The sequence below is a fragment of the Fistularia commersonii genome, chromosome 1 (genome assembly GCF_037954325.1).
Source record: "Fistularia commersonii isolate RoL2024-O1a breed Wild chromosome 1, RoL_Fcom_v1.0, whole genome shotgun sequence".
In the NCBI taxonomy this organism is placed as follows: Eukaryota; Metazoa; Chordata; class Actinopteri; order Syngnathiformes; family Fistulariidae; genus Fistularia; species Fistularia commersonii.
Window position 1 is genome coordinate 23,023,750 of NC_141284.1, and position 24,169 is coordinate 23,047,918.

Genomic DNA, 24,169 nt, shown 5'->3' on the forward strand with positions numbered 1-24,169 from the left:
AGACCGACCACCTTTAAAGGGTGCCCTGTGTTTGGGTTGCAATGGCTTCAAACAATATGGGCATAAGAAATATTTAAGTTCCCCCATTCCATAACTGGAGACCGAGCAGCCACTGAGGAGTGATGACGACTGATAATCCTGGTCTGCCGTGGGTCCATCTGGGACTCAGTTTCATTCAGGAGGCTGCCACTCAAGAAATGCTTTTCAACAACTAGTTTTAGAGTACATTTTATCAGCATACCAGAATCATCTCCCGACTCTGCTTCGGCAGAAAAAAATGCTATATGGATTACGGCTAGATGAAGACATGGAGTCACAATAGTAGCATTGCGCGGGATTCGTTCTCAAAGGAGGTATAAATACAACTGACCTAATAGTATATCACATCACTGCACTAATGTAGTCAAATCGGTCCAATGCAAACAAATCCCATCAATTCAGACGCGGCCCTTGATGGGGATGTATGACTGTTGAACAACTGTAACCAGGGGTTCAAGGTCAGTTGTTTTTTAAAGCAGCTTTATTATTTATACAACAATTTCCTTCGGGATAAATAAAGTTGGTCTTATTCTTATTCTTATTGTATCGCACTAATAAACTACTGTTTTCCCATTTGCTTTAATGAAACTACCCCCCATTCAAAAGAAATATGTCAGTTTAATCTTTTCATGTTGCCTTCTGCGGCTCACATTATCTAAGATATTTCCTTATGTCTAAGCCCTGTTCTGCGAGGTTAAACGCGGGTCAATTCATTCCTGGAAGCTTTCCCACGCCTATTAGGACCCTCGCCTTGGCCAAGAGGAAGCAAACTGAGCATTTAGGAAACGGGGTTAAGGGGGTGGCTGTCAAGAGAGTCGGGGCAGAAAGAGGGAGGCGAAGTCAGCGACGGTTGAAACAAAGCGTAGAGCAAAAATGACCAGAATTTGCAGCGAGAGTCAAATTAGTCAAGATACAGTCCGGCACAGTTCCCCGACACAAAAAAAGCACACGCAAATAGACACACAACTAGAGAATGCGGTCATCCTGATGTACAGTAAATAATCCTGTGCGAGTGGGCAGTATATCTCTGCCTCTCTGTCGATACTCGGAGGCCAGCATCAGTCACCGCCGCCGCCAGGCTAGCCCCGCGTGCAACCCGGTGAAGTTGACATTCTTTGTAACTACACACACCACCCACACAAGTCTGCCTGGCTAAGCCTCATTAGCAAACATTGGTCCAGACTCCCTGAGGAGGATTTTTAAAAAGTTAAACGAGGCGCTGAAGTTGAAAACAAACCCAACATGGATCCGACTAACTAGTCTCAGCTTTCCATTCAAAATGGTTCAAGACGCCATCAATAAAAGTCACTAGCTAACAACGTATTATTTCCTTTTATTAATCCTCATAAAAACCGGTGCATAAACTTAACAAGTTGTGCTTTACAAGGGGTTATATACTACAGTTAGCTGTTTTGTGTCTGTGTAAAGCCGCTTCTGTTTGACTTAAAGAGTATTTTAAGTATTTGTTGGCTGGTATCTTTAAATGTCTCAACCGTGAGACAGATAACGGTTTGAACTAAACAAATGAGATAATAATTGACGTGTTTTTACAAATCATAAACATTTTACCGCCCATTCCTCAAAGTTATCAGTGCCTAAAAGGCAGCCGAGGACGAAGAGTCAAGTGGAGAGCACAAAACAAATCCACTACTCTAAAGGGGCCACGGCGAGATAGCTGACATCACGCTCGGCCAATGAATGCCTGCCTTTGACGGCGAGAAATTTAAAATTTCAGACACAAGACGTGACGCGTCCCTACACAATGAGTAACTATTTATGGAGGGACGCTGTTTACCTCGTCACAAATCTCATTCTGCTGTGGAGCTCACAGAGTTCGCTGATGCTTAATAAATCAAAATAACTTTGGGTTTATTTTTGTCAGTTTTTGTCAACTTTTAGTATAAAAAAAAAACAAAAACAACCTGTCTTTTTATTTCACTTTTTACAGATGAAAGCTTGGGATGTCAACCGGTCATAGGAGAGTGACTGAATAATATTATCATTCTGAATATATATATATATATATACATATAATAGTATAAATATAGTTGTGCAATAACTGCCTCCCAGCGCCAGCCACTTTAACAGGGGGGGGTTATCTCCACATTCCAGGGACATCTGTACCATCTGAGCAGGTATTCCACAGGTCAGCTCAGACTAACCCCTGAAACAAGTCGACCTCGGAACATGTTGATGTTTCTGGAAAAGAAACAAGTGGAGGAGCTCATTATTAGGTCTGGCCTATTTGTTTGTTTTTGTCTTTTTTCTTCAATTATACATCAGCTGAAATGCTGGACCTCTTTATTCCTCAGTCCCCTGAGCAGAGGGAGAGGTGTCCTTACAGCCCCATTGATGTAGGAAGATCAATGTTTGTTGTGTCTCTATATTAACAAAATCAAAAGTTACATAAACGCAATAGACTTGTTATTTTGCAATTCCAGGTTATCGATTCCATTTATGGAGGCCCCCCGCTGTGTCAGTGGTGTTCCCGATGTCCTTCGATAGGTACAACTGACACGACTGCAGCATGAATGTGTGATTTATGAATTTGTCACAAGCACGATACTACGCAGCAAGACATTGGAGTCATAAGAGGCACCATAGATGCTGTTTTTCATTGAGTGATGGGAGGGAAATTGAAACATGCGAAAAGGTGGGCAACGCAGCCAGATTGAACAAACAAAAAAAAGCGAGAAAAAAAATGTCAAGGTTATCCACGTAGTGGTAAAAACACAGCGCATGCGTACGCACACACGCACACACAGATAAACAAACCCCCCATGGATTGTTGCATAAACCCTCGGTGCATCAATACTCCCACAAACATAGTGCCCGACCGACGTTCCTCCTACTCATACGTTCATATATTAGCATTTGAATATGTGTGGATGTGTCCAAACACAAAAGGACAGAATTGGGCACAACGCATGTTTATTTACAGAAATAAAAGGCAGCCATCAACAAAAAAGGAAAAAAAAAATTTTTTTTTTTTTTTTTTTTAAAGACATTGGGATGAAGCTCAGAGGAGGAGACGCCGCAGCACGACAGAAATGAAAATGTCATTTTCCTCTCGGATCCGAAATATATTTAATAAAACCATGCGGACTAATGGGTCAGCCGCAGACAACATTCACGGTCTTATCTCGTTCCGCTGGCCTCCTGTCCCTCCCGCTGAACATTCTGTGGGCGGGCCGGTGTTTCAGCCCCGAGGTCCAGCCACGACGGCACCACATGGAGCCCAGTGATCAAAGAGGGGAGCTCACCGACCGACTTGGACGGCGTGGAGCTCGTGGCTTTGACTCCATCAAACTCCTATGTCATCAGGAGGCACGAGTTGTTGTTGCACATAGGTTTTTTTCTGTGTGCAGCTGAGCGGGTCGGTGCGAAAACGTGCGAGATCAAAAGAAGCCATTACAATGCGGGCGGGGAGAATTCACCGAGCAAGAACCCTCTGTTTGATATAACACCATATTTGGAGACACAACCCACAGGGGTCCATGATTTTCTCACGCAGATGTATGTTTATTACCGCAGGGAACTCTGGAATAATACTAATCTGCTTTGCTGACATACGAGGGAGTTCACCCGAAGGCCAAACAACTGTTAGCCAAATGAGGAGAGCCAGTGGTGCGTTCCTAGACCCAAGTTCATAGCTGAAAAAGGAGGCTCCGCTCTCCAAAACAAAAAAAAAAAAAAAAAGAAAAAGAAAACTGCACGCTGCAGCAGAGAACGATGCAAGATATTTAGTTCAGGCTTACTTTTTACCTGGACTTTGGTCATTTAAGTCAGTGGATGACACCGCTTTCCTTTGGCTCCCTTCTGTGCCAAAAGGAGAAAATAAATAAAGAAATCAACAAGAGGGGGTGGGAAAAAATAGTGATCTGTCAAAATCCCAGCATTGCCCCGGTTAGTTTCTTCCCCCCCAAAAAATTGGCATGTTTCTGTTGTAATCTGGAAGTGATTTGGTCCGATGCCCGGCGAATCAATGTCTGCTGTGACGTTTGTCTGGGATCTGCGGCAGCGTGACAAGATTATTCCAGCATCTAAAAACAAGGGGGGTGGGGAATTAGCCAAATAGCCAGAAGATGGTAAAACCCCTGATACAACTATGGCTATAAAAAAAACAAACATAACATTTACTGAATTTCGCTCGAGCAAACACGAAGATATGACAGCGGTGGAGAGGGAATAGGAATGCAATTTAAATTGCTGATCTTAGGGCGCCCACTCGGCTGAATCGCTCTCCTGTCACGTTCTACTATTGCATGTGGCCGTCTCCCAAGAACAAACAGTCATGTGTTCAAAACCAGACATTTCAAAAGCCCTCAACACACAAACACACACAACTGAATGCATGTTCCACCATCTTGCAATATCACTTGCATCCACGCTGCGTGCCACTTTACGCCATTGTCACTTTTGAACTGAACGGATACGATGTTTTCAAGTCATTTCGGGATCCATCCGGTTTGTTTCTTTTTCTCCTGAATTGCTTTGGAAACAACACTGTGACTTGAGAAGTAGAGCAATGATGATAGACTGGTGTTTCCATCCTGGCACCACGTTCACTTAAGAGACTGAAGCGCCTGTGGCTCTTTACAATGAAGCTCCTCATACTGTAGGCATCTGTGACATACCACACATTACATAACTGTGCCACTGCATGGCTGTAGGGGCCTCAACTTTCAGACACTGTAGCCAGGAAAGCGTCAGTGACCCCCCCTGCCCCCACTCTTATGTACATACGACGCTTTCACATAGTCACACACTCAACTCCGACTCACACACACTGGCCTTGTATATTAAAGTGTGCGGGCTGGTTGCCGGGTTCTCACACACTCGCACCCACAGGAACAATGTACAAGTCCGAACAATGCTTCGCTGGGTTAGAGACGCCACATGACTATGAACTGTGTAATAATGTGTGTGCCTTCACTATTGTGTTCCCGCATATGCTACATTGCAATTCGGTGCTGTGCATTCACAGCGCAACACAGAAGAACTCAACAGGAGAGAAGATGGCGTCAGAATACAATCTGGGATAAGGTTCAGGATTATTTATCACAAGCAAACGAAGTTTCTTCAAGTGTCGATGAAGGACGTCTGGGTTTTATATCATCTGTTAGAAACGTCTCGCAAGGTGCCAGCCGCTGCAGGCAGGCAATACTCCGGTTCTTTTGATCCATGTCACCTTTTTTTTTCCTTAATATAGAGTTGTGGAATTTACAGTGTGAACGGGTGAATAGGTGGCATACACACAAAAGCCCCTTTTCTATTCACAACGCCAAGAGTGAATTACTGTGTTTCTGAGTCCCTGGTGTGCACTGGGCGCAGGTTTACACACGCCCATATGGGATTTGACCGAGACTGCACAACGCTTGGGGCAACCTTGTTACAGGTAAAATATAAACAAGTCAACTGGCATTAAAATATGGAAAGCACATGAATATTGACAGTCTGAGTGGGAAACTTCTTCCCCTTTGGGCTGTTCCCTTCACCGCTAATTGCCTGCCTCCATCTAACCGTCTCCTCTATATCCTCTTCTCTTACACCAACTGACTACATGACCTCTTTCACGCCATTCGTGAATCTCCTTCCCAGGTCTTCCTCAGGGCCCCCTGCCTCGCAGCTCCAAACTCAGTCTCCTTCTACTCGGATCTTCACCATCTGTATGGAAGACTCACGCATCAAACGTCATCGAGCGGGCACACCGGGCTGCTCTGCAGGATAACTTCTCCTCCAAAGTTCGCACCCAGTTCTACTGTGCCGTCGTAGAGTGTGTTCTCGCCTCTGGGAACAGCCAGTCGTCTCACGGGCCACGAGCAGGAACCTGTTGATGTTCTGCACGATAGCAGATCCAGGCAGCTGGTCACAAGGGTAGTGGGGAGCCCATCCCACCCAGCTCATTGCCTGTCCAACCTTCCCATCGGGCCACAGATTAAAGTCTATCAGGAACACAACCACCAGACATTTGAACAGATTTTTTTTCCCCCCTGTGGGCCATTTTTTTTTGTGACTGCTAGTTATTGCTACCTTAAGGTTTCTTTTTCTTATGACTTATTACCATGTCAAATTCCTGAGTACATTTGGTGATTAAAGAGCGTGATTCTGTCCACATCCAAAGCATCTCAGTCTTACTTTACCTCAAAAACATCTAACGTGTGCTGCCCCTCTGCTGGACTAATCTCCGATCCCTGCTGCTGAAGAGAGCCTCAACATCTTTATCTCTGCTGGCTCCAGCTCTGCCCTTCAGTGACTTTAAGCCAGACAACGTGGCTGCTCTCGCCACCGGCTCGCGCACCGCATTTCATCGGATTGGGAAACACGGATCAAATGAATGGCAAACATCCACCTGACCGTCTTCGGACTTCCGGACCGGGACCTCGTCGACTTGAAAAATCTGAAAACAAAAACCCTCGTAAAATCTCTACTCTCTTTCATGAGCTCAAACCGGAAAATTGTATTTTATCAGCAAAGACACGTGACCCAACAAACCGGGGTAGGAGAGCGCCGGCAGCTGCAGGGGACACGATGAGACTGGCATTACAACAGGGGCCTGTCAGGCGCTACGCATTTCCATATCAAAACAGAAATGGCACATAATAACCCACTTGAACGCCTGGGGTTTATTTGGGACTTGACACAGCTGGATATCATGTTTGAGAGTGCAAACACAGAAGAGGCCTGGATTTTGTATCCAAAAATTAAAAAACACTTCCACTTTGTTTTGTCTGAGTTCCATAAAAACCACTGATTGTTTGTGAAGAGATCAACCTCCAGCAGGATGGGGTACAAAAAAAAAATAAAACTAAAAAAAAAACCTGATGACAGTGCCTTGAATTTGCCTTGGTGTTTTGGGATGAGGCGATAAATCAATTTCAGATTGGGTTTAATCTTTTTAAAGACGGACTGACCTATACTCGGGAAGCAAATTGGTTTAGCACGTCGGGTCTATTGGCAGAGGGAGCATAAACACGTTCGTCTCCGTGCAGATCAGCGTGAGAATTAAGGGCGACAACTGAAATGTCTGCATGTGTGTTACCGCCTCCCAACACTGGTTGCAAGAAAAGCATGGCAGTCACTTTGACACCAACTGGAGAGATAAGAGAAGAGCTCTGACCTGACAGGCAAATGAAGGTCATGTAGTCGCCCTGACCGCCCGTAGCAAGGAAGGGGATCTTCTTCTTGGTCTTTCGCTTCACCTGCACGGCGGCAAGCATCTTCTCGTCGTGGGGTATGAAGACCTCCTTGTTGATGGCGGACTTGGCACTCATCTCAGAGGCAAACAGGAGTAAAAGCGTTGCCGAAAAAGTAGCTTAAGTGGAGGGGGGGGGGTGGGGGGTCCACTCTTCACTGAGGAGAGGGGAAGACGAAGGGGGGGGGTGGGAGAGTGGGAAAGTGGGATAAGGCACAGATCTGGCAACCTAAACACACAAATTCTAATTTAACAAATCAAACAAGACATTTTCTATTCCTTCATTGTGACATTCATGTATAAAATTCCTTTCCCAATAAAAGAATGAGACTCGTGTGTGCTCAGCCGTGATTTTATCAACCGTGAGGTTGAGCTGAACAAACAGGATTCTTCAATTGCGTCAGGCTCATGCTGAAGTCCCCGGACAAAGACCTCGACAGACCGGGGAATGGAAAACAGTCTGCATGGTGAGACACAACTCAACCAGCAGGTTCCTCCCTTTTAGATAAATTAAATAGAGGGGTGCCATTTTGGGTATGAAATCATAATTGTCTTGGGATGACAGGGATCCATCTTGAGACTCAGGGGTGATTGTAAGACGCCCATTCTTGAAAAAACTAAATAAATTAGGAGTCAATTTTTATTGAACTATTGTTTTTTTTTGTCAATCAACTCCTCATCTACAAAAATGGAAACATGGCTTCCAGTAAGTTAATAGATAGTCTTGCACAGCAGCAGTAACATCCTGGTTATGCGGGAATTAAAGGACAACATTTCAGAATTGGGTAAAATTTTTCTGTGGAAGTGTGCGTACGTGTCGGCTGAGCTCTGCTTCTTCACAGACTGAAGCAAAACACGGTGCAAGCGCAAACGGAAAAACTGAATACTCTCAAGGTTATATTTTTATACTGGAGCTCTTAAGGCTTTCATTAAAAGGAGCACGATTGCTACTCCCCACTCATGCACATGCACACACACACTTTGGAGGTGGATGTTTTACTAGTGTCCACAGTTATGCCAAAGAGAATAAATGATTCCTAAAAGGAGGACGGATCAGTGCAACTCTTTGTTACGTTTCGGTCGGTCTCCACGCTCCATCTCTCTAAATGCTTTGTGAACACGCTTCTTGGAAATCCACTGTCTGAGATGGATGACTTTGGCTGTTTAAGGTTCTGGTGAGTCTCACAGACAGAAAGCGATCGTGTTTCTGTTACGGCAGCCGGTGCCAACTGCTTGACTATTTCTTATGGCGGAGACGCTGCGGTGTGTCAGAGGCTATCGCAGGAAATTATTCTTATCTCACCAAACTGTACTTAAGAGCAGGGTGCAGATATAAAGAGATGAGTTAATTAGGTCTGAATGCTCTCATGACGATCTTTGAGAGTTAATCACTTGCTGGCGACGAACAAACCCCCAGAACCACTTGCGCCCGCCGCCCCCGGGGTGATCAAGTGATCAATCCATCATTCTCAACCAGCAGATGAATTACTGCGCTGTGAGGCAGAGCACACTGCCAAACAATCCTTCAATACTACTGCTCTGCAAATAAACCGCCGGCTTGAGAACCACGTTGCACTGAAAGACTTGAGCTCGTATTAATAAGTTGAGATGGAAAGTCACGCTCCCCCCCTGCCCCCTCGACACTGCCCCACCCCATCCCCCGCAAGCAAACTAAACCTGTCGTACAACTAGGTACGGCTGACATTTTAGAATGTTGAACAAACAAATATCCGTGGCTGCAAGAGACGTTTGAGGCGAGATGTTTTGACAGGAAAATACACCGGCTGCACATTTTCAAAGCCCTGTCGGGCAGAGGAGGACACGATTATCACAGAAACGTCCCTTGAACGCCACATGAGGAGTCGTCGTCGCCTTTTTTTTTCTGCTGGACTAGCTTTCAAAAATGACACAAAATTGACTAGAATAGAACAAATCATCTTGTGTTAGCATAAGCTGCTCTTTATGTGGGTAAATATATTAATCATAATTTCATCCTTTCTCGGCATTTCCCATATCAAATTGCCCAGACATGTGAATGAGAGTGAACGACTGTATGCATGACACACACACACACACGCACGCACGCACGCACGCACACACTGTGATTCTTTTTTGTGATGAAATAGACATATTTTAGCCTGAGAAGAAAAAAAAAACTATGAAAAAAGATAGTAAAATTAAACTAAAATTCATTTGATAAAATAAGAGATCTCCCTTGCTAAACAAAGATACCCTGCATCGTGAACTCTCGTGCCAACCATTGTACGGACTAACATTGGCTAAGTTGATCCGTACTTGGCATGCTATTGCCGACTTGCTATGACACACGCCGCAAACGTCCTGCAAGATTGAACGACACTACGGTTCAGTCGGTCTACCTTTGTAACTTGACTGACACGGCCATGGCAGTTTATAAAACCATTTTCAACCAGAAAAAAAGCAAAGGCAGCAAACTGACTTTAACGATGTTACTGAAGGGAAATAAAAATGCCAGTAAAGCATACGCCTGCGCCTTCAGCAGAAGATCCACATGAATTCAAAGATACTGTACCACCTGATGAAACAGCGCCATCAGAAGAGTTGTGAAGCGCACATTCGCTCTGCAGTGCCTCATCCGTATTCAGCGCCACAACTATTGCAAAGCAAATTCATCATCATTCAAGTATTGGCGCAGCAAAGTAATTTCAATGGTGAATATCCTACAAAATGATTTATTCAAAATATAAAATTTGATTTATTTCCATAAATAATTTCAAGAAACAGGTAAAAACTGTTCTCTTTCAGGACTTTTTACTGCGCTGATGCCCCAGATCAGGTTAGGCAGCAAGTTAGGCTATGCAGTGTGTGTGTACATTTGTGTATGTCTTGTCAAAAAAAAAAAAAAAACTCACTAACCAAAGCTTACTGTTCTTTATATTTCCTGTGCATCGTGTATTTGCAAGTGTATTTGCAGTCCCTATGTCCTCTATTGTAAGTCGCTTTGGATAAAAGTGTCTGCCAAATGCAATGTAATGTAATCTCTATTTACATTTAATGATTTTTAATGCACTCATTTACTATACATTTTTTATTGTATTTCAATGTTTATTGCATGCTAAAATTATCCAAAAAGTGTTTAATGTACTGTATAAGTGTGTGGGAAGCGTAATACAGTCAATTGGGGGTTGATAACAGTTTGTGGGAGGCTTGTAAAGGGTTATGTGAGGTTCCTTGAGTGTTAATATATCTCTTAATAACATAAAAATGACCACATCTCTACTTCACAGAAATTCAATTTTTTCAGGGGGTCTTAGAACGCATCTCCCGCGAAAAGTGAGGGTAGACTATATATATATATATATATAAATACAGATTAGCGGTCTAGAACTCCTCGTTCTGGAAATCATTCGTGAAGGTACACTTCCTAACTAAAAGGCAAGAGATTCCAATAACTAGCCGAGTTTTTAATTTAAGTGTTGTTGTACAGTGTTTTGCACGTCTGTATCCACAAAGCTCTTGGGCTTTATTGAATTTATTTGCTGTTTTTTGTCCTGTCTCCTCACTACACTTTGAGAAATTAAAGATTTATTAGCAGAATTTGGAAAGTTTAACGCAAACGTCTCTATTTGGTATTTTGAAACTACCAAACCCCCACCCCCAAAAAAAGAGTTCTGAGTGCAAAGTTGTTTTGCAATCAGTCAGATTCAGGAAGAGGGCCAGACACTGTGTAAAAAACCTGTGCGCTTTAAGCTATTTGTGCGGGTAAAACTGTGTGAGAAGAACTCCAGTAGTGCACAGGTCCGACCCCAGGAGGGATACAACACTGAAACAATTTCAAGGTCAAGAGTGTGATCATGCGGTTAATCTTTCAAAGCAGCCGATAATCACATTTTAGTTGAATGGAGTTGTGAAATCGTGTGATTCACCGATTTGGAATACTACTAACTCCTAATGCTGATAAACTGTCTTCACTTGGGCCGCAGCCATAGATAACTGCCTTAGGGTCATCGGCCGATAGGATAGAAATCTCAGATATGCTAGCAAAAATGCACCAAATGAAACCTTTCATTTCACGACCATGCAACGTCTAAAACTACGCTCTGGGCCCATTCAACAGGTGGTTTGTGCTTCGCTCTTTGCAGCACCTGTATCACATTGAGCTTGGACAGACAGGCGCCATAACTCGCATGCGGTTGCTGAGCGACAGGAGTGAAGAAGTGTTTGCTAAACACAACAATGACCACACTGATTTTCCCCCCTTTTCATTGAAAGCACAATATTACTCACGTCGTTGACTCATGATGTATCAGGAAAGTGAAGTAATTAATGTGAGAAGGGGAAGCTGAAGTATGCACATCTGGGCGTAGACAGGCCAACGGCAAATAGGATTCCGTTAAGTGTTCATATTTCTAACTGAATCGTTGGCGTGTGGATGACAAGACATGTTTCCGCAGTCTTGTGATAAAGTGATTCGATGGAAATGGTAGCCCTCTTATCACCTTAGCATTGTTCATCCAAAGCCTGTGCACAATCTACATAGGAACGCTGAATTGCACATGGCCCTGTCAGACGTGTGCACTCATAGACCAGTCCAGTCATTTTTTATTTATGCAGCGCCGAATCCCAACAGAGATGTCTGATTGCCGCTTTCCATGTGGAGCAGATCCGGGCCCCACTATTTAAGATGATCTACGGAAACCTGACATTCCCCCCAAGAGTGGCGACAGCAGCAAGGAGGTACTGCCTTTTACGGGTCAGACAACTTGGACGGATTGAAAGAGAGGGAATGATGGAGAGTAAGAAGGCACGAGTGACGGAGGGAGGTCTACTATATAGAACCCTGAGTTTGTATGAGCAATGCTAGAATGACATTTGAATGCTTCACAAACTTTTCTTTCTTTTTTTTTTAAACAAGTCACACAAAACACTGAATGGGCCATTTTCCATGGCATGTACTTCTGTTTTTGATATTTATACAAATTTCGACCTTCTTTATCTATTTCATTTAGTATATAGTCCACTTCCAAGTATCATCTGGACCACTTCCATTCAAAGTTGCCGGAGAAGTGCACCAATGGCACAAAGATTCCGCCTGGTTAAACAATGAGAAGTAAGAGCTTGACTGATGTAAACAAAACAACTAACTGGAAGATCTTCTTCTTCTTCTTTCGGCTTTTCCCTTCAGAGGTCACCACAGCAAATTAACCCTCTCCATCTAACCCTAGTCTCTGGATCCTCCTCTCTCACACCAGCTACCTTCATATCTTCTCCCACTAGGTCCATAAATCTTGTCTTTGGTCTTCTGTGAGACCTCCTGCCTGGCAGCTCCAATTCCAGCATCCGTCTACCAATATATTCACTATCCCTCCTCTGTACATGAGTGAACCATCTCAGTCTGGCTGCTCTGACCGTCTTTCCAAAACATCTAACATGTGCTGTTCCTCTGACAGACTCATTCCTTATCCTATCCAGCCTGGTCACTCCCAAAGAGAACCTCGACATCTTCATCTCTGGCACCTCCAGCTCTGCCTCCTGTCTTTTGGTCATTGTAACTGTTTCTTGGCCGTACAGCATCGCTGGTCTCACCACCATCTTGTAAACCTTTCCTTTCATTCTGGCAAATAACTCACTGGAAGATAAAGAATAAAAAAAAAAACTATGAACATCCAAATTTAATTAATGATGAGCCACGAGTCTTGTTGATCTCTGGTAGCAAATCAGCCCAGTGCAGTTCCTCTCTGTGGAGACCCTAATCCGTGGCATCGCTCCCTCTTCTCCAATCTCCAGCCTCCTCCAACTGAGAGGGAAGGCTGTCCGCAACTCCCTGCAAGCTGTCACCAGGCAAAGGGGAGCACATATCCCCCCTCAGGTGGCCCACTGATGCATGACAGGAGTGAGGGATAGGAGGGGTGGGGGGATGTGAAGAAAACAGAACAAGGAGGAGGCAGCAGAGAGGAGCCTCTAGGCGGTGAAATGTAGCCAGCAACAATGTATGGCTTATGGTTTGACTTTGAGCTGTGTTATGCAATGCTCACAGTGCGGGGCTGAGTTCAAGCGAACCAAAGTGTTCCGTGGCGGCGGAAATGGTACACACGGCGTATATTTTACAGCTGATTATCACCCCATTTCCAAGAAGAAGCCCATTCATAACACTTGAGCCGCAGCTGTGCATTAGCTAGCAGTCAAACTACCAGCCCTGATTGCGCTCATTTCCTCGTAACCCGTATTTTCTCAACGTGTTAATATGGAACATTTCGCCCGGCGCTCTCGGCTCTACCGGGACATCATTTGAGCGGTCGTTGGGTTTCCTCGCGGCCCCTCCGGTCACAGAGGCAGGCTCCTCAGCCCGTGCTCACAAATACACGGGAATCAGCTGCGGCAGCAGGAGAAACAGCTGGCACTTCACAGAAAAACGGGCCAAATAGACAGTTGGATAATGCCGGCCTGAATAGGTGTAGCCACCCATGTCAACATGTTTAATTTCCTTTAGAAAGCCGAACTCCCTGCCAGACCAGCTGTTGGCACCGGGCGAGAAGGAAATCAATCTTGCAAGAAAATACCAAATATACTCCCTCTGGTTCCTGTCGAAATGAAAATGCGGGCCGTTGGTTTTGTGAGTTCTTTCTAACCATTGATTAAAAAGGATAAATAAATTATGACCAGTGCAGCTGCGGGGAATGGCAGCTCCGAGAGACTGATGGGAAACACTTGCGTTTGTTGCACGCAGATGAGGTGGCAGCCGCCAACTGTCCATAAAAGCGGTGGCAAGGACAGGGGAATGCATCTTCACCGCAACATCTCTTAGGGATCGCAATCGATCGCAATCGTCTACAACTTTTGATGGGATGATAAAACCGACTCGGAGTGATGGTACAACCGAGCGGCATCTCGTCCTTTGCATCCCTTGGCCAGAGAGGGCTTGGGCATGCCTTTCAAACTGACCCCCGTGGCTGCGGAATAGGGTTTGATTTTTGAATAAAAACACTGGATAGAGAGTTGTAGAGGTCTGGCAGAGGGCAGCGAAAGTATCCTCTGATTTGGGTTGTGCTTGGGGAAATCTTTGCTGCTTCATCACATAGGAGATAAAATGCTTGTAAAAAAAAAAAAAGGCCATTCCATTAAAAATGTTCCTACGGTGAAACTAAGTAAAACTCTGAAGGCCTCCCTGGTAAAAGTCACTGTTGAGGTGCCAGACATCAGGGACTATGAATGATGCCAAATGAAATCAAGCACAAAGGTAAGACAGACCAAGAGTGCCGGTCGACTCAACTCTTTCATCCAAGACACCCCGTTTTGCCGTGTGATCTATTTCAAGAGACCTTAAAGAAATCCAGAACGTCTGATGGTCCCAAAGCAGAGAAGATATACAGTATGATGCCACATTTTCTGTCATTTGGGGTTAGCACCATGCAGCAAAGTTGATGATACTTTAAGTTCATTCATTCATTCATTCATTCGTCATCTGGACGACTGATCCTTCACTCAAGGCTGCGGAGTAGCTGGAGACGATCCAATCTGTTATTGGATGAGAGGTGAGGTTCACCCTGGACCGGTTTACAGGGCCGCATATAGAGACATACAACAATTCAATCTGTCATTAACACGACTGGGCAATTTAGGGTCTTTAGGCTGTGTTTGCGGACAATGAGAGGAATCCGGAGAACCCAGAGGAAACCCATGTAGACACGGGGAACACCAAGGAGATGCCACGCAAAAAGGCCCCACATCGGGATCAAACGAGGACATTCTGGCCGTGAAGCGGTGGCGCTAACCACTGCATCACCCTGTCACCCACTATTCATTACGTTTCTATAGCACAATTTGAAATGCTGAGAAATGCATCCAGTACTGCAATAGAACTTAACCAATTTGTTATTTTCAGGCTGCATCACACAGCCACTCAGCAAAATTTTAACCTATTCTAAGAATTGATTTACCCGCCTTTGCAGCTGGGAACCTTCCCCCCAACAAACTAATACACCGATATCAGGCGATAGCTAATACAAGTGAACGACACCCAGTTCATTTCTCTAGAATGACTGGGATTTCACAGGTGCGGACGAGACGGTTTCCAAATAATTCTGTGGAAATGATGAAAGACTTTTTCTGGAAACAGGGTCTTGTGCTGTTTTTCGAAACAGCGGGCCGCTCCTCGAGTCTGGCATCACCTCACACACACACAGGCTGTAAAACCACAGGTTTTTATCAAAGAATGAACTGGTGTTATCCTCACGCTTTAGGAAAACACTGGTTGATCTGTACTTTGCTTCCCGAGCACGCAGCCACTCAGCTGATTTTGTATTTTGAAGACAGTGTTTCAGGCGCACAAGAAGCATTTTAAATTTTGTGAATACTTTACAAGTCTCCGTCTTTTAACAGCGGTATTCCATTTAGCATGGATTTCCCCCGGGAATACAGGATGTACTTCTCACTCCCTTTCCATTTGAGTTGTAACAAAAAAAAAAAAAAAAAAGACTACATGGAGGCGACAGGATGAGAACTTTTTTTTTCCCCCATCAAAAAGGGAAAAATGGAAAACTCCATCAATCTCACAGTGTGACTCAGCAGCCACAGATGGTTATGAGGTGCCAAGCAGGCATTGGATAACCATGAATCTATTAATGACACACTAGAACCCCAAACAAGCTCATTCTTTATCACGCGGCGCCTTATTACAATAAAACATCCGGGAGGCACTCAGCAGCGCTTGGTGGACGGCAATAAAGCCGTTGGCGGCCGATGGTCGTCCGCAACTCAACTGATCGGGTCACTGACAAGGTGAGCAAATGGTACTCCGAGCAAAACAGGTGAATGACATGGTTTCTCTCAGGATACGTTCAAAGCAATGGCGCGGTTTGAAAGCATATGACCAGATACGGATTATAAACAGTGAGAGTATAAATAATAAAACGTTCTGTTAATCTGTGTTGAAGAGGACATCAATAAAAGACGATTTTTCTCCAACAGAAACTCAACTTTCACTTTTGTCAGAACAGTTTTTTTGGGGGTTCATTCATTCATTTGTTTATTATCTGTTTTCCTGTTTGCTGGGGGTGCTGTAGCCTTTCCCAGCCGTCACTGGGCGAGAGGTGGGGTTCACCCTGGACCGCTCGCCAGCCGATTGCAGGGCCACAGATAGACATAAAACCATTCACTCCTCATATAGAGACGGAAAACCATTCACTTTTAGCAATTTAGGGTCTGGGATGAATCTCCTGCTTGGTTTTGGACTGTGGGAGAAAACCAGAGAATCCCAAGGCGGCCCAAGCAGTAATGATGAGATCAACAAGATCATGGAGAACCCCCCCCCCCCCCCCCCCCCCACACACACACACACACACACACACACACTGCCCCCGCCATCAGAATTGAACCAGGGACTCTCTTGCTGTGAGGCAGAAGCACTAAGCACAAAGTTCCCTTTTTATTATATTTTCTTCAAGGAAACCAGGATCTTTATGGCATTAAACAAAGATATCTGTTCCAGGGAAAAGAACAACCAGAGGTTGGGAGCAAACAGAGCAGATCACCAGCCCACATCACGCCCGTTGTAACCGGATACCGAATCACCGGGCAAGGTAGGAGTCGTAAACTCCCTCATCGGAAAGAAAAACAATATTCTAATGTGAGCGAATGAGTTGGAGGTGTTACGAGGCACAGGGGAAGGACAGGATGCCTCCGGGCTCATCTTGAGTTAAATAGCTCGCCAGGTGCAAACCTGTCGGCAGGGGAAACAGCGATGGCATGTAATTATTCCCCAGACGCTCACTTTGAGGAGACACCATTTGGTTCCGTGTCGTCTCTTTTGACTCGCACAGAAACCATCCAGGGGAGACGAGACAAGCGCCGGGCTTCACGTCACTGCTTAGGATTCGGTCGGAATAGTTTGAAAGGCTACAAGCCCCTTTATGTGATCCAAGGTAGTTTTTTTGTCTCAGGTTTCTCCGCGCACGCTTCGCGATGACAAGGAGCACAAAGACCATTGAACTAGACAGCAGCCTTGGAAAATCAACATTCAAATCCCTCCTTCGGAACTGAACGTTCCTGGTTCGATTCCCGGCTCGACCTCCGTTGGAAGTGTTGTCGAGCAAGAAACCGAACCTCCAACTGCTCCCCCGGCGCTGATGGACCACAGTCTACTGCTCGTGGTTCATCCATGGTGGGTTCATTGCAGAAAACGAATTTCCCCACGAGGGATTAATAAATTATTATTATTGAAGACCGACATCGGAGACACCGTGGATATTTGACAACGAACACATTGGGTTTCCTCCCAGTTGGACGCACACATGCTTTACCACCCACACCTGGACCTCGTTGCTCATCTGTCACTTTTTCTCCGAGGTGGAAAAGCAGGGAGACGCCATCATTCTGGGCTTCCTTTTGTCTGATTATTTCTTCTTTTCGGCTGTCAGGCGATTGGGACCTCAGAACGGTTAGAAAGAAAAGGGGCGCAAACCACCCAAATGGGTTTTATTGTAGGTTACAGCCTCTGCTATTCTGAGGTTTATACAGTTGCACTTCGGCCAGGTCATTCCAAGGCCTCCGGCTTGTCTTGCTCACACTACATCGCAGCTGGAAATCTTTCGAAAGCTCCGCTGTCACTGGAAGCGATTTCAGGATTCAAGTGTTTTCCAGTGAAGGTGAGGAAACATACCTCAGACAAACCGCTGGGAATGAAAACCAGACTGCGACCAATATTCATATTTCTGGACCGACTGTCAGTGCACGGTCTGTGACAGACGATTTGCACTTCCGGACGACTGTTTTCAAATATTGAAAAAGGACTTTCTGGGAAAACAGGGAACATAGACACTTTCGACAACAGTGGGCTGCACCTTGAATCTGGCATCACTTCGTGAACACACACACACAGGCTATAAAAACACAGGTTTCCTTCAAAGGGATGAACTCAAGTTACCTCTTCCTAAGAAGGAAAAAAAATATCACATTATCACGCACTTCTCGTCCCCGGTAGTAAATCTTAACTTACTTAACGTCGCGGGTTTTGAAAATGATGCGTTCACGTACCGATTAACGAGATACTTTAAACGCAACGCGGGGATTTAAATTGAAAAAAAAAAAGATAGATAGGAAAAAAAAAGCAAGAGTAAATAAATTTTAAAAAATACAAATGAAAAGTTTTGGGGTTTTTTTCACTCTGAGGTGGAAAACAGATGCGTGATCGCTTTTTTTTTTTTTTTTTTTTTTTACTCACCGGCGTGTTTTCGGAGTCGCTCTCCACGTGGCGTCCGCGGATCCTCGGCGTTAATCTCTCCGGCTGTCAATCAACGTCCCGACCGTCACCTGGACGCTGCCGATGACCGGGAGCATTTCGCGCTCAGCACCGCCGCACTTCTTCACGACAGTTGGAGAGTGTGTGTGTGAGTGTGTGTGTGAGTGTGTGTGCGTGTCCGGGGGGAGGGGTGGGGGGGGTTGTTGTTTCTGCAGCGGAGAGAGGACAGAGTCTGGCTGACTGTGTGTGTGTGTGTGTGTGTGTGTGTGTGTGTGTGTGTGGGTGGGTGAAACCAGTAGCAGGATCCCAGACACACACACACACACACGCACACACCCACCAGCCCGCCCGCCAATCACGTCCAGAGCCGTTACTACGTAACTCGCTTTTATAGACTCCCTTTCAACTATGACGATGGGGAGATCAAGGCTGCCTCCTTTCCATTATTGTCATTTGAAAGTATATTCATTTCTATTCATATTACATTACATGTCTTCCAAGGTTGTTGTTTTTTACGTTTTTTGTTTTTTTTTCAGTCGAACTTCTTCAAACCCGTTTTTAAACCCTCCCCTTAGGTTTCATTGAACACAGTCCAGAGTCCTTAATATCTATAAATCTGCATCTTTTACATCAGCACATTCTGTTTGTTCAAAAGAAGGTTTTCCCCGGCACTCGCAATGCCTTGTCATCCAAATAGTGTGTGGATAAATACTGTATCAATAAAAAATATTGATAATTAAAACCCATCATGGGCACATATTAGTGTGGTAGGTGGCAGAGACAGTGTATATACATTAATTTCCATCTTAATTTCCATCCGGTCTCCTGCACTCGGGTCTCGGAGAGGCTGTCACTGAATGAAAAGTGAGCTCGCCCTGGACCGGCCACCGGTCGATCACATCTAGAGTCATGCAAACACTCACCCTCTCATTCACAAGTTGCACAGAGTCATACAAGCATTCACCTCCTCATTTCTGTGTCATATAAAGGCATGCAAATATTCCCCCTCCCATTCACACCTCATATTCAGGAACCTAACCGCTGCGCCACGAGCCACCCAGTTGTCGACAGATACTCTTCCGGGGTTCATTTCTGTGACTCATGGTTCAAAAAAATACGACAAAGTAACAAAGCCTATGAATCTCAAAGGTCAACTTCAAAAAACGACAGTGGCTGAATTTTAGATATTGAAGAAAAAGCCTTGTTGGAATGACTATGGTTGAGTAACTAAAAAGCGCCATCCTTCTTGTGCCGCTCCTTCCAATGGTCACGGTGAGACCATGATAATCGCGAGCTCCCTCACTCAATGAGTCAGTCAGTTATTCTCTGGTCACTCCAGGAAATGTAGATTTGTGATTTATTTCTTTGTGCAGATAAGTAATCACACCCTAGGTTCCTCTGGAAATTATAGAATTGTGATGGTTGAGGAAAAAAAAAAAACCCTCATTCTTTTATTTAATTTCCACTTCCAAGCCCGTATGAGTCATGTTTTGAATATGTTGGACCGAAACAGTTGTCCCACTCACCCTGTAAGTGAACAGCAACTAGAACAGTCCCCAAAGTAATCGTAAAAAATACATTTATTTATTTTTCTTTGTTTCCCATTATATTAATCGTTCGGACACCGCTATGCTGCCCGAAGAGGTTGCCTGACTCTTAACATTTCATCCTTATGAGGATATATTGCGCTCTGGAGAGTCATAATCACAGCCCAGAAAATAATTGGACTCCCCCTGCTATTACTGGAAGTCACCTTCAGATCCTACTGCCTCTGCAGAGCCAGTGCTGTTCAGAGGGATGCAACTCACCCCGATCATCATCCGTCTCCCTGCCTCCATCTGGAAGACACGGCACTCCCAGGCTATGAAACGGCTCTTACTCCGGGGGCGTTCACTAAACCGAACTCAAAAATAACAATTGTGATAATTATCATATTACCATCAGTGAACCATAATATAATCTGCACGGTAAATTTGTTTTATCACTTGTCGCCCCTTTTTAAATCGAGACATCCGTTATAACAACAACAACAATAATAATAATGATAATAGGAATAATGAAAACAAAAAAAAAACAACAATGATAATAATAATAATGACGGGAATAATGAAAACAAAAACAACAACAACAATTATAATAATATTATTTAGCATAAAGGACCCCGGTTCGATTCCGACAAGGGGGCCTTTCTGTGTGGAGTTCTCCTGGTGTCTGTGGGGGTTTCCTCCAGGTTTCCTTCAACATTCCAAGAACACACAGCAGGTAACAGGACAAAAATTGTAAAAATTGCTCCGAATGGGAGAATGGTTGTCCATCTATATACTGTACGTAGCCCTGCAACTGACTGGCGACCAGTCCAGGGTGTATCTGCCTCTCGCCCGATGACAGCTGGGATAGGCTCCAGCATCCCCCGCGACCCTGAGAGAGGGATAAGCGGAAGAGGATGGATGGATGGATGGATGGATGGATGGATGGATGGATGGATGGATGGATGGATGGATGGATAATGAAAACAACAACAACAATAATAATAATGTCATTTATCGATACCTCTTATCCTGCTCTCTGGGTGGCCCAGGGTTCAAACCTACCAAGCTGTCATTGCCAGTCAATCCAAGGCCACATCTTGAGACACACAACCATTCACCCTTTCATTCACACATCTGGACGATTTAGGGTTCCCCACTGGACCCCCTGCATGTTTTTGGACAGTGGGAACGAAATAAATGGAGAACCTGGAGGAAACCCACACAGAGAAGAAACTGAGACTTGTTACAGAAAGCTGTGACCATTTGGCCACGGCCCCAACCATAATAATAATAATAATATTATAAACAACAATGATAATGATAATAAGAGTAATGATGATTAATGTGATTGCTGTAACTGCTGTGTGTGTATGTGTGTGTGTGTGTGTGTGTGTGAAAAAAATCGCATTTCTTTCATTTCTCATCCACCGCAACAACTCTTAACAGTGACAAACATTTTCTTTTGTAATTTCTCTATGTGCTTTGCGAGCCAAATTTTAATAGCTTTGACAATCGTGCTTTCCGGCCCACTGGCTGAAATAAACCGTATATTTTCCACGGCTGGTGTGAAAAACATTGTTCTGCTTCCGTTCAGTACCTGGGGATTTTTCCAGTAGTTCACTGCTCGATGTGTGGGAGGCGTTCACGACTGCCAGCCGCTGTTGGCTACCATGTTTTGTTCACGCACTCTCTCCAAGTGAAATCTGTTCCTTTGGGAATTGGTACACGGAGGCAGTGGAAATGTATGTGTCTGACTGGTGTTTTGCCTGGCTGCTCGTGACTCATCTAAATTCCCCGCAGAGCGCTAATTCCTCTCCTGATGGACTTGGCTTCACTTCTGTGCACCGTCTTCATTTTGGATGAATTCCCGTGCCTCATCTGAGAAGTTTTGCCGGGCTTCTGTTTTTACATTTGTTATTTTTGTCTTTAGGTCTTCACAGCAGATCATTAACATATCGGAATGGAAAATGAAGCACATTTTATCATAATTTGCCGTGATGGGGAGATGACAGTTTGTGCCGGAGCAGATGCTGCTTAGAGAAGCCAAGATATTTAATGCATGAAGACGGATAAACAAATGCACTTGTGGCTGATGAGCAGCAGTTGTGTAAGTAGATACGACCGGTCCCGATTTCTCGGGCTCCGAAAGTTTCTCTGAAAATACATCGCAGGAGCTTGTCCGCGTCGTATTCGGAGAGTGTCCTATTTAGCCATCCCGATGTCTCGCTCAAAGCCCGGCTGCAACACGAGAGGGTTTCTCAGGATGATCATTTATTCACCGCCCCACCAAAAGCGGAAGCTCCTAAGTTATTCTCTGATCCACGCAACGATATAGATGTACCTGGCTGTTTGTACGCTACAATAATCAAAGATGAATGTTGCCTCTCTCCGACCCCCTTGGAGCTTCCTGGGGATCGGATTACAGATTGTCTGGCCGTCTTTGAAGCTCTCCAAACCAAGCTGCACAACCATCTGGTGGGGCATGTGGAAGTAGTTTGCGCCAAGAATTTACAACTGAAAAATGTTTGCAAACTCCTCAGGGAGTAACACTTTTACCTTAAGCTTTAGACAATCCCATCCCGGTTCACACGTCTTACACCGAATGTGAATATGAAGCCTTGGGGGGGGGGGATTGCTTTGCTGCAACGGCCGAGAAAGACAGTCTCGGAGTCAACAGTCTGACAACTGTGCTCCCCCGCGTGAGCAAATACTCTTGGAGTAATGAGTCACTTTTTCCTGGTTGAAGGAAAAAGTGGCCAAAGGGGGAAAAAAATGATGCACATGCACACATAGTAGAACAGAGGGTTAAAGGGGCATTAACCATTTCCTGCCGACGAGGCTGGCATTTCGGGCAGCTGGGCCTCTCCTGCAGGATTTTCTGGCTGGTGATTTGCGGCGATGAAAGAGGTCAGATGTTGGACCAAGTCTGGGTTTGCGCGGCGCTACCAGCCTCTACTCAGGGGGGGAGGGGGGATTGCTCAGCGACATCGTGGATAGCTGGATGGTATTTCTGCTGAGGTTTGGTTTTGAATGCCCGAAACATCCTTTGTGCACATCTGAAAGTTTCCTAGATAGAAAGGAGAGCGGCTGCATGACACATTTAGCCGGGGAGAAAACAAAGCAACTCTGGTACAGCTTAATTCTTCAGTTTCTTGTACTAACGCTATTATTCATCAGATTCAGAATCAGAATACTTTATTGATCCCCAAGAAATTAATAAAAATAAAGGTTGAAAATATATGTAACATATTTGTGTACAAAGTACATGAATATGATTAGATTTAGTATTTCTGTGTGTAAATCAGGATTATTCCATAAGAAACAGAGCTATAACACCTACAGAGAAAGTCATATTAAACATATGTTTATCCATATGTACACAACTCATTTTGTATAGAATTCTTTTTCAAGTTATTTGACAAAACAACCTTTGTCTGCATGCAACAATGTTGAACCGCCTCCTTTCAACCGCCTCCTTTTGCAATATTATGATCCAACTTGAGTCAAACATTAAAAGGATATTAATGATAGACGAGAAAGGCGGATGAAATTCACCAGGGCTTGAAAACAAAGCGAATGCCTGTTGCGAAAGATGCACATTTAGTTTAATCTTCTTTTCTTTTCTTTTTTTTTTGTCAGACAGGTGCGTAGGAGATGAGTGAATGAATACAAAACTGAAAGCAAAATCCCCTAAGTCTGACCTTCCACGCCCACCCGGTGGACCTTTAACAAGCAGAAACTTTTCAGGCTGGGCGTGGGTTTCAATTCGCTCTTGAACTATGAAACAACTATTTAAAAGAATGATGAATTTAAAGTTAACAGGAACAATAAAATAGCTATTTGGCTATTTTTATTCTGCTAATATTTTCCAGCTTAAACTATTGACCTCCGGAACACATTTTCACAAGGGTTTCCATGTATGTTTAGGATGTTTAATACATTCATTTACTTAATTAATGTAATGTCTTCATTCATTCATTACCAATACAGCTTACCCTGCACACGTGGTCCCTGGGGTGCCGGAGCCTATCCCAGCTGTCATTCAAACAGGGCCACATAAACATACAACCGTCCTACGGAGACATATAACCATTCACTGTATCCTTCTCACAAGTCTTCAATGAACCTCTTGCATGTAGGAGGAAACCCACGCACACTCAAGGACAGCATGCAAACTCGGCATAGAGAGGC

General features: G+C 44.5%; 1 protein-coding gene across 2 annotated transcripts in view; it reads right to left on the bottom strand.

Moving 5' to 3' along the window:
* The window catches only part of stxbp6 (syntaxin binding protein 6 (amisyn)), a 57,953-nt gene extending 39,378 nt beyond the window's left edge, over positions 1–18,575 (bottom strand). For both annotated transcript variants that reach the window (XM_086155129.1, XM_086155119.1), the window contains exons 1-2: positions 18,432–18,575; positions 7,160–7,392 (exon numbers count right to left, since the gene is read on the bottom strand). In XM_086155129.1, the coding sequence (XP_086011255.1) occupies positions 7,160–7,313 (154 nt within the window). In that variant the 5' untranslated portion in view covers positions 7,314–7,392; positions 18,432–18,575. The remainder of the gene's footprint in view (positions 1–7,159; positions 7,393–18,431) is intronic.
* Positions 18,576–24,169: the final 5,594 nt, after the last annotated feature.